At 37.0% G+C, this 11643-nt stretch overlaps 1 protein-coding gene across 2 annotated transcripts; it reads left to right on the forward strand.

Annotated features, from left to right (window-relative positions):
* The first annotated feature begins 3002 nt into the window (after positions 1 to 3002).
* LOC148847788 (uncharacterized) lies at positions 3003 to 9371 on the forward strand. 2 transcript variants are annotated; one of them, XM_088949036.1, is made up of 8 exons: positions 3004 to 3202; positions 3512 to 3619; positions 4292 to 4665; positions 7234 to 7461; positions 7549 to 7903; positions 8004 to 8131; positions 8250 to 8385; positions 8780 to 9371. In XM_088949036.1, the coding sequence occupies exons 3-8, from the start codon at positions 4322 to 4324 to the stop codon at positions 9017 to 9019; spliced, it is 1431 nt and encodes a 476-aa protein (XP_088805162.1). In that variant the 5' UTR covers positions 3004 to 3202; positions 3512 to 3619; positions 4292 to 4321; the 3' UTR covers positions 9020 to 9371. The 2 variants fall into 2 exon arrangements, with proteins under 2 accessions (XP_088805161.1, XP_088805162.1); XM_088949035.1 differs by lacking the exon at positions 3512 to 3619 and having other exon boundaries at positions 3003 to 3202.
* The last annotated feature ends 2272 nt before the right edge of the window (positions 9372 to 11643 follow it).

An 11643-nucleotide genomic window follows, 5' to 3' on the forward strand; every position in this document is an offset into this window, starting at 1 on the left:
ATGCAAATTAATACAAAATATAAGGTTTTGCACTCTATATATCTTCATTTGCACTCCTTCCAAATTGAGCCTATAGAATATTCTTGGCTCCGTTGGATGCATCTTTGCATCTAGAATGTTCAATTCTAATTACTCAATGCTAAAGAGGACTCATACAGGGGCGGAGCTCAGTTGGATCCCATGTTCTTTTTTCAGGTTTATGTGGGGATTAGGGAAAGTTTATTTTCCTGGGTATCACTTACTTGGTGATATCCATATCTTAGGTGGATTAAATAACTTTCCCACATAAGGGGAAAATTGTCAAAATTTGAATGGGACAAAAATGCCCCTTTTAATAATGGATTTCTATGGTTAAAATGGTCATTGCTTTATTTACCTGAGAAATAAAAGAACATGAGTAAATGCAATTACCTGGGTAAGTATTTCTCAGTTACCTAGATAGTTGCATTTACCCGGATAAGTAACTCACCGAAAAGAGAAAGGGGCCTTCATCTTTTTCTACATGTGTGCATGGCATATGCCCATGCACAATTGCAATAATGCTAAATAAAACCCAAAACATACAATGTGGTGTTGTTGGGGACACAAGTAATATATTATGTGAACAAACTTACAATATTTTTGAGCTATGAAGAAACCACATTTTGTTGGCTCAAATGAAATAACAACTTAAAAAAGAACACCCTACTGCCTACTGTTGATGTATTCTGAAATCGGATGCAACACAATAATACAAGTTGATCCGATTGACCCATATGATTGATCCACTGACTCGCCACCTTGAAAGAAAAACGGTTCCATTTTTAAAACACTGAATTAGCTTTGGCCCCTATATATAAGTGGGGTTAGCAAGAATGTACATGGGCCCACTGGCATTTACAATGTAGAGAGCTTGCCTTCTACAGGTTCAAACCTGCATTTCCTCAAATGGAAGGATGCTAATTGACCATAAACAGATTGGCATATTAAAATAAAAAAAATAATTAAAATAAAAAAACCCAAAACCATTATCCGAGTTGAACGAACAATTAGTTTGATCAGAAATTCAATTTCTCAATTCAATATAAGTATTTTTGGGCTTTTTTATGGCTTTCCATGCAAGGCCTACCTTACCATGCCATAAACCGCTACATAAAAGCCCTCCGAAACAGAAGCACGGACAATAGCCTAGGCTGTTGGGAGCATTCTTGGGCATGGCACGTTACCGTGGAACTGGGGTAAAAGAGTAATTGAACTCCATTTTCTTTCGAGCAAAAAGTTAAATATAGGCTTGAATGGGTTAGATGCTGAGCCCAAGAAGGTTATCAACAGTTTAGCAAGGATTAAAATTTTGTCACATATCGGTCTGTATTGGCCAATATATATCTTATTGGAGCCTTCTCGATATACCCCTACAGAGGTGTTTCAGGTCAACGAATGGTTCAGAGGATAGACTGGCCTTAAACCGGCCCCTCTGAACTAGTTTCAAAAAAAATAAAAAAATACATAAAAACAGTATCAATACAGGCCAATATGCCCTACCGGCATATCACCCTATATTGATATTTTAACCTTGCAGCCTAGGCTATTGGTCCTCAACAGCCAAGGTTTTCTCCCCAAATGCTGTCTTTAGTTTAGTTAAAAGCCAGAAGACTAAATTTCATTACTACTAAACATATATTTATGGAAAACATCAGTATGGGTCACCTCTCATCCACAATTCCACATTCAAATTGATGCCAACTATACCCAATTTTAAAACTAAATTTCCAACCAATCAGGAAAAGTCATGATGTTTAAATTCTCATTCATTTTCCAGATTTTGAAGGGTAAATACTGATTTACCTACATGATTAAGTGTCATTCACATAGGTTCTCAAAACAGCTAAGTTCAAAACGGTCATAGTTTTTCATAAGATTGTGGTTACCAATTTACCATTGATTATTTCTTCAGAGAAATATGGACATACCCAGTACAGATTTCTGATTTCCACCGTAGAATTATAAACATTCAAAATGTCAAAAATCCCCACTTAATACACCACTATCGGCATCTACTCTGAACTGACACCCACCCAACTGTAGTTGGGCCTAAAAATTCTTACCTTGGGCTGAACCGTCATTCTCCCTTTTTTTTTTTTTTTTTCTATAATCGTATCCCAAATTTACATGAAACCCACAGTAAATTCGCTTTATTTGGAATATCACCTTGATACCCAATCTCCCTCGATGGATAAATAACTGTCACACTGGATACACTTACGTAGCTTTACGAACGGCGCCATATAAGTCTAAACAATTTTTAATCCATTTATCTGGTGAGTGGAACGTGCAAGCCACTAGGCAACACATGTAATATAAATAAAAAAGATCTATTTTTAATTTTTATATCTACATACATAAAAAGAAAAAGAAATCTTTCGTCCAACCCACACCCACCACAGCGTTGACCCAGTTTTCCCAGTTTGCAATGTGCGACAATTATTGGTCCGATCCGATCCGACAACCCGTCATCTTTTTGAATGCTCTCCTATCCTAGTCTCCTTGGAAGTTGGAACTTCTTACTCCAACTGACCCGAACCATATCGATGGAGCTCCGGGGCCGGAGCCGACCACTGGGAGTAGACCAGTCAAAAGCTGCCAGTTAGTCGAAGCACTAAAACCGTCCATTGCATGAGTTAGAAATGACGTGTTAATAATCAAAGCACTAATTCTAGTTCTGAGTCAGGTAGCAGGCCCGTAGAGATGAACAGCCGTCCAATTTTATTGCGTGAGCTCTGATGGGACCCACTGCTAGATAAATCTCCTATTGGATATTTTTTGAGTTTCTGACAAGGTTGAAGGTATCTTTGTAATTTAATCCACATACAGGGGTACAACTGTACGCGAAGTAAAAAATGATGAAGTTCGACAACTCGAGTCCATGTCATGCGATTTCACACGTAGCGAGGTTCCATTGGGCTATTCTCCGTGGCACCGAGACACGTGTCAGATATATAAAAAGAGAGTCGACTTTTACTTCTCGACAGATGTCTCTCGGCATGATTTTCAGTTGGACTGGTCTCTGAAACCCTGCGAGGGTTTTCATTTCTCTTTTTTATTTCTTCGTCTCTTCGATCCGGGAAGGTTTGGGAGAATCCCTAGGGTTTCGATCTCTGGCGCTGATTTTCGGAATATCATTTCCGTCAGATCTCTTAGGGCTTCAGATCTTCGATTCCAAAGGGTGAGCTTCTAAATCGTACTCAACGCTGTTTTATTTGGTTCGAGGATTTGTAGATCTGTACTCGAATTTTACTTTTTTTTTTTGTTCCTTTTAGTTTCTTCTCACATCGTGCTTTTATGGTATCATTTACTGTTCCACGGAGATGGATTGTTTTTTAATTTGATTGTGGATCTGGAAATCGGATGCTTGGGAGTTGTTTGTAAGCGTTAGTCTATAAATACGAGATGCTTGTAATTCCTATAATGGAATTGCTGTAGAATCGGATTCAACTTTGTGTTAATTGCCATTTTTTTTCAAATAAATGTGTAGACAGAGGGAAATGTTGTGGATCTGTTTAATATGCAGCATGCGGCTGTTGATCTCCTGGTTTGTCTATTGAGTTGATGTTGTTGCCTTAGCAGAAACTTCTCTGGAAAGGTACCTGCTGAATGTACACATAACTGTTCTATTATTCAGTTTTTGACCAATTCAAAGGTACACTTTTCTAGAATGGATGTGTATGTCTGCATTTGTGAATCAACGGGTGCTTTTAATCTAATAAACTTGCCTTGCTAGGATTTCAAAGTTGATGGATTTGCGTTCACGCATATGTTAATCTATGCCTAGTTTTAGGTGGATAGGCGTACCCTGCTTCTTGTTCCGTGTATGATTGAATTATACGTGATAATTTAAGTGTTCTCTGTACATGCCTCCTACGAGCAATGACCATGATCATAATTTACTGGTTCTGTACAATGTGTGGTTATTCTTATATCTGGTCGTTGAATAAATTCTACCTGCTTGAGTCTTACTTGTCTGTTCTTCTGGAAAACGTAGGATTCTGGGTATCATTTAGTCTACTTCAATGCATTTTTCATATTGAAGATTGGATATCTGTTTTTTTCCTTGTGCATTGAATTTATTGTTGTTCCTATAACTCCATTTCTGACAGGACTGCAGAAGTATTTGGGTTCCATAATAATGATAACAACAAAACTTCTTGTATCATGTTTTGTTTGAGTTGAATTTGTATTTTTAAGGCTTTAAGCATGACATTATGCCAAATTGATGGCAATATATATATTCCTTTTAATGAATGTCTGGCCTCAGGTTGCATTGGTTTAATTTGGTCAACTCAAAATGGGAGGAGGGTTCAGAGTTTTGCATCTTGTCAGACCATTTCTGTCATTTCTACCTGAAGTTCAGAGTGCTGACCGCAAAGTTCCCTTCAGAGAGAAGGTGATATACACTGTGATCTCTCTTTTCATCTTTCTAGTGTGCAGTCAGCTCCCTCTCTATGGCATACACTCTACAACAGGAGCAGATCCATTCTATTGGATGCGTGTCATTCTTGCTTCAAACCGTGGGACTGTCATGGAACTTGGCATCACCCCAATTGTGACATCTGGCTTGGTGATGCAACTTTTGGCTGGTTCAAAGATCATTGAAGTGGACAATAGTGTTCGTGAAGACCGGGCCCTTTTGTAAGTAACAATTATCTCTTTCTTCTAGGCTTCTAGCTAATATTCTACTTCTGATGCTCATCTAACTCAGTAACTTGTTAATTAGAGCAAGTGATGATTAAGTCACTTGTGATTAGAGCAAATTTCAGATACAAGTGGTCCTACAAGAGGTATAACCAAGGACCAAAGTATTGGTATCGGGTATCATATCAGACAAATTGCATATGGATATGGATACAGATATGCTTGGGAAACACATGGATATGGACAGAAAATATGGAAACACCAGGGAAATGCACAAAAATTCCATAAATATATTAAAAATATTAAGTTGGAAATGCACAAAAATTCCATAAATATATTAAAAATATTAAGTTTAATGTCAAAATAATTATAAATAATATATAAAGACATAGGAGCTTTATATTTTAATGGTATATATGAAGAAATGTGTTACAGCTAATATAGCGAGATGCATAGATATTATGCAATTTTAGTGATAGTGCATCAATCAAGAATCTAAGACATATTATGTAGATTCTTAGAAATTAATACATGCACAAAGCCATTATTATTTTATTTTCTATTAAAGTCCAAGGCACAAAATGTATGCTATATTCTATTTGAATTACTATATCAATATTTCTATTTTACTATTTTTATTTTTTAACAATAACAAAAAAATCAATTCTCAAATGTTTGCTAAACAATATTTTCATTTTTTAAAAAATAAATATGTTATTATAAAATGTAAAGTGAAGTATTAATTAATAATTTATAAAAAATATATAATCTTAACTTAAAATATATCAAATCTATTAAAATTTTAAAGATATATATCATATGATAATTCATAAGTTTTAATTACTAAAATAATTATTCCATTATTAATATTTTTATTTTATAAAATTTCTTAATACAAAATTATTTTACTTTTATATAAATGTAGATTAGCGGAATTAATCAATTTAATTTATGTCATATTCTCAAATATTTTGTAAATAATATTTTTATTTTTTTAAATAGTAAATACGTTATTATTTAATGTAGATTAAAATATTAATTAATAATTTATAAAAATTTGAATATACATATAATGTACAAATTTGTATATTTTAAGTATTAAAATAATTATTCTATATAATAAATTTATTTGTATAAATTTCTTGAAATTAAAAATCACTTTTTGGTATATATGTAGATCTTATAAATTATTTATTCCATTGTTCATAAAATACTAATTTTAAAAATTATTCTTTTTAATTTATAGTTGGAGTTGTTGAATATTAGTATATATTGTTTATTTGAGTTGTATGTAGACTACTAGACTTTAATGCTGATATAGGTTGATGTATTTCTTTTATTATCAAAAAGTGGTAAGTGGCTTGGTGGTTGAAGAGGCATATGCTCTTGGCCGTTGGGTGACTTTAGTTCTATGTTCGAATCACACCAGCCTCATTTTTTAAAAGTGAGACGTGGTTTGTAGTTGTCAGACGAAGGTATGGACGCGAAAGCGCGGTACGTTGGCGTATCAGTGCATATCGCCCGATTCTATACGATACACACCGATACAGTAGCGTATCGGACCGACACACAACTTGCAGGATAAGTATCCAGTGGTGACGTATTTTGTGCCAGTGAGGTCGATACCGATACGATATGCCCCGTATCGTGTCGATGTTTTAATCCTTGGGCATAACCAAACACACTAAAAGGGTGATAACCACTTAATTACTTTTAGACATATTCAGACTTCTAAACTCCACCTTAATGCTTCCACCTGATCTTTATAGGGATTCATGTGATTAAGAAATGCCTCTCTTCTTTTCCTGGTCCTTCTTCTATTAACATTCCCTGCTAAGCTGTTTTCTATAACAATTTTGAAAATTTAAAGAGGCTGTAATGAGCATCAGAATGCTTAAACTTTGAGACAGGTTATAAATACTACCAGGGATATAGTAAAGAGCCACCAGTACCATATTTGTTGTTGAGTTGGCCTGATTTCTAGTTATTGGGCCCAGTTTTATTCTTATTTTAAGTTGTTAAGTTAGGAAGTTGTTGGGCTTTAGGTCCATTAACTTATTTTTTTAAGTTGTGACTGTTTAGCTACTTAAGTAGCCGCCCTACTAAGGGCATTCTTGTAATCTTTCATTCTTTTAAGTTAAGTATAAAATATAATGAGGGGTTGGCAGCCAGAACTAATTCAATTCTGGTTAGTGTCCCACTCTTTCTTTCCTCTCTTTTCTTCTCTATTACTGAAACTCTTCATCTTCTTCTTTCTCTTCACAAGGAATTCATCCTGATTTACAAACAGTGATTTCTACTTTTGTCAAAGTAGAAAATGTTGGCAAAGCTCCAATTTAACAGGATTCTTGACTTTTAGCAATTCTATTTTTAGATTGAGGCCTTCAGAATTGCCATTTTTCTTTTGAGAAATGGATAGTGTCAGTCATTCATGTTCTGATCTATCTTTGAAAAATGCCACATTTTTCAGAGGTGTTGACATATGCAATAATATGTACATCATTGTCTTGACAATTGGGTTTGTGCTATAGCAGTGTGCTTGACAATGCCTTTTTCCTCCTCCAGAAATGGTGCACAGAAGCTGTTGGGTATCCTTATTGCTGTTGGTGAAGCAGTTGCATATGTTCTATCTGGGATGTATGGTAGCGTGAGCCAACTTGGAGTTGGTAATGCCATCCTCATAATTGTTCAACTCTGCTTTGCCGGTATCATTGTTATTTGCTTAGATGAACTTCTTCAGAAAGGATATGGTCTAGGATCTGGTATTTCTCTTTTCATTGCAACCAATATTTGGTGAGTATCTAATTTGTATTTCTTTTTACTCTGCTGCAATATTATTCTTGTGGACATTTACCCAAACAGTTTTGCTTCTTTCTGCAGTGAGAACATCATTTGGAAGGCTTTTAGCCCCACAACTATTAATAGTGGTCGTGGAGCTGAATTTGAAGGTGCTGTTATTGCTTTGTTCCATCTGCTGATAACCCGGACTGATAAAGTCCGTGCTCTTCGTGAGGCTTTCTACCGACAGAACCTTCCGAATGTGACCAATCTACTAGCTACAGTCTTGATCTTCCTTATTGTCATCTATTTCCAAGGGTTCCGTGTTGTCTTGCCTGTGAGGTCAAAGAATGCTCGTGGACAGCAAGGCTCATACCCAATCAAGCTGTTCTACACCTCCAATATGCCCATTATTCTACAATCTGCACTTGTGTCCAACCTTTACTTTATTTCTCAGGTAAAGCAGGAAGACAATTTTGTTCTTCAAGTCTGGAATTTGGAGTCATTTTCCTTGTTTTAACATTATGGAGGTTCTAATGCTATTTATTTCCATACAGCTTCTGTACAGAAGGTACAGTGGAAACTTCTTCGTCAATCTGCTAGGTAAGTGGAAGGAATCTGAATATTCAGGCGGTCAATTTATCCCTGTTGGTGGTCTTGCCTACTACATCACTGCACCATCAAGGTGGTTACTAATTTTAATTCTTTTACATCCTGAGTGTATTAGCAGTGTGGAGGATTCCTTTTGTGCATCTTTTTTTACTGCGAGTCTTATGTTCCAATATTTGCATTGTGATTTTCAGCTTGGAAGATATGGCAGCAAATCCTTTTCATGCTCTATTCTATCTTGTGTTTATGCTATCAGCATGTGCACTCTTCTCAAAAACCTGGATTGAAGTATCTGGATCATCTGCTAGAGATGTAGCCAAGCAGTTGAAGGTATTGTTATGTGGCCTTTGGTTTTCGTAATTGTGTGGATGTTTTTTGGTTTATTTTGAATTTATAAGCATAAACAGTTATAGACGCTGTTGAGTCTTGTGTGTTCTTATCTGGGTTTCAAAGTACATCATTTATATCTGGGGTTTTGGTAATCTTATCCAAGTTAAACAGTGTTTGACTTTTGAGTATTTATGGACTTTTTACTTGAGATTCTTGTTCAAAATTTCATGGTGGTTTTGATGTATGATGTTGTAGGACCCTAAGTTAAAGCATGCGTTATGTGTATTGGTGCAACTATAAACGATAATGAAAATGGTCTCGAAGTTTGAACAAGTGAACAGTATGTTTTGGACTACGTGTTTGTGCCATTTACATGTTTTTTTCCCATGAGCAGGAACAACAAATGGTGATGCCCGGACATAGAGAGTCGAATTTGCAGAAGGAATTGAACCGCTACATACCCACTGCGGCTGCCTTTGGAGGCATGTGCATTGGTGCATTGACAGTGCTGGCAGATTTCATGGGAGCAATTGGTTCCGGAACTGGTATTCTGCTTGCAGTCACGATCATCTACCAGTACTTCGAGACATTTGAGAAGGAAAGAGCCAGTGAGCTGGGCTTCTTCGGTCTCTAAGTCCCTTCTTGCCCTACGGTTGTTTCCTTTACAAAAGAAATGGGTGGTGGTGCCAACGAGCTGCCCAACAGTTTTGGTGGGCCGAGAGATGTAAGTAGATCCTCCCTTTTTTAACATCAGAAGGTTAGAGATTGAAATCAAGGTCGCAAGGTAGTCCAGCTGTAGGTTTCTTTCCCTTTATGCTTTTTGGTGGGGAACTGCTTGATATACACTTGAGGGCACATGGCAGATATGAGGCGCTTTCAGTAAAAACAGATGTTCATCTAATTTACTCCTGTACCATTGGGTCCTGTTAACTGTAAAACTGGTCCCTTAAGACCTTACTTAAGGATTACTGATCATAAGTTCCCAAGAGACCTTGTTCATTTTTTTTTTTCTTTTAATTCTTTGCCTAAATTTGGTATCATATCTTGATCTTGCTTGTCATTATTGAGTTATGCAAGCCCAAATGGCATCAAAAAATTCTACCAAAAAAATTGCTTAAAAAGAAAAAGGAAAAGGAAAAATGCAACCATACGCCAGACCACTCCGGATCGTCTGCGGTGGTGCTCAATCTAGTTTTTTAACCATTCGAACCACAGGATTAATTTTTGAAACCCTTTCTTCGGAGGACAAGTAGTAGTGGTTAAGCAGCATTGGCAAATATGTTTTCAAAACTATTAAGGCTGGGTTTTATTCCAGAGAGTCAGAGACCTTTGTCTTCATGTGATGAACAAGCAGCGGCTGGTCTTGTATTCTTAAATAAACGAGTTAACAGGATTTTTTTATTTTTTTATTTTTTTCCTTCACACGGCGAACCAGGGCAATTCTTTGTTCTCCAAAATAGAAAATGGCACATATAGATTGGGATTTTGCAAGGGGTAAAACATCCCTTCTCTTTTGGAAGACAAGATGGGAAAGGTACTCCGAGTTTATGTGAAGATCAAAATCTAGTAATTCATTTTGTTGGAAATGCAAGAAGCAATTGCAAGTAAAACAAACATAGTTCAATCAATTGGTTCCCAATTTATAGGACAGTCCTCACTCTTACAACAATTAGAGGGTATCAAGTTATGCAGGAATGCTATTCTTCCTTATAATTCATTTGTTGTTTGTTGACGAATGAGATCCAACAAGTCAAAGCATTATAACAAGTACGTTGTTTGAGTTCCTCTAGGTCACAAGATTAATCATGGAAAGTCCAGTTTGATGTTTAGCCAAAACGAACCGCCACACCAGAAAAATTTCTTCCACAGATTCTTCAAGTGAGAAATGAAAGGTTCTAAATACTTGGTTTCTTTTGTGGGTCTTGATGGTGTACGATCTGGTTGCTCCTAGCTAGAGGGTAGTTTGGACGTCAATTCCTTTGGTTGGCCGATTGAATTGCAAAAAAGTGAGCTCAGAGGACCTGGGGTGACTTACCCAGTATGGGTGCTCCGATGCTTAATTAGTAACTGTATGCAAATTGAAGGCTTGTAAGCTAGAAGGCTAGTGATCAAATAATCGTGTGTACCTTATAACGTTGGGGTTGAGGCCCTTATATAGACAAGTTGTCATACATCTTATGTAACACCTTTGAGATTCTCGGCCCGTGCTGTTAGGAGTCCGTTTTGCACTTGGAGGTGGACTTCATGTGAGCTGATAAGGCTTATCGAGTTCGTCTGATCCGGGTAGGATAAGGATAAGGCTTTGCAGACATGTGGTGTGACCTTGGAGAGGTCGAAGACAGTTGGCTAGCTTCTAGAAGTTGGCTATGTGTCACTTCGGCAGGTCGGGCCATCACGAGCTTTTCGAACCTTGGTCTTGGTCGAGGTGCTTGAGATACCCGAGCTGACCTGGCTTATTGAGGTGGCAGGGAATGCCGAGTCATCATCCAATCAGTAGATCGCTTCCACGTATCTACGCGCTAGCAGGTCGGGCTAAATTACCCCTCATCAGGTCTCAACCCTAAAGATCAGTTTCCATAAAGGAAGTATTGGATCAAATACATTCTCCAATCAACTCTTGGAGCTCTAAACTTCTTTCACAAGCTGGTTGAACTACCCTTGTTCAATCTTTTATACAATCAATCCCAAATTACTTTATGACTTATGCTATTCTTCCCAACAATTTTCCCTTTTAGTTGGATAAACCCTCAAGAATTTTTTGGTGGCAAGCATATTTGCACAGTGCCAAGGAGGTTGGGAACCAATCAGAACAACACTTGGAGTAGTGCCATTAAGGAAGCGTATTTTCCAGCAGCCAACATTTTCTTAGCTAAGATAGGTCAATGTAGCTTTTAATGGCGCATAGTTTGCTCTTTGAAATAAAACCTCACTTGCTATGGTTGATAAGGGATGGATCTTCAATATCAGCTTTTCAAGATCCATGGGTACAGCAATTGAGGGTGGAATACCTCAACCACACCCAACTGATACTTCTTGAACTCAGATGGTTCATGGGACATGTCCGTGTTGTCTAATTTGTTTGACACCTCCACTATTAATCACATTACTTCGATCAGCCCTCATCAGAAGGTCTTTCAGGAGGATTGCTATGTTGCTGGAATAATAATTTAGCAATAACAACATTGCAAGTGCAAGCGAACCTTATAAGAATACAAGTTGAAAATTCCCCTCCTAATCACCCCTGGCAGTTACTCTTGT

This window comes from Nelumbo lutea, chromosome 6, assembly GCF_056320005.1.
Source record: "Nelumbo lutea isolate HS-2025 chromosome 6, American lotus-T2T, whole genome shotgun sequence".
Lineage (NCBI taxonomy): Eukaryota > Viridiplantae > Streptophyta > Magnoliopsida > Proteales > Nelumbonaceae > Nelumbo > Nelumbo lutea.

Excerpts from the sequence above, each read along its gene's own strand:
- LOC148847788 (XM_088949035.1), top strand. The coding sequence starts at position 4,322 with ATGGGAGGAGGGTTCAGAGTTTTGCATCTTGTCAGACCATTTCTGTCA. Across the intron at positions 4,666-7,233 it reads CGTGAAGACCGGGCCCTTTT|AAATGGTGCACAGAAGCTGT; the intron begins GTAAGTAACAAT and ends TTCCTCCTCCAG. Across the intron at positions 8,386-8,779 it reads ATGTAGCCAAGCAGTTGAAG|GAACAACAAATGGTGATGCC; the intron begins GTATTGTTATGT and ends TCCCATGAGCAG.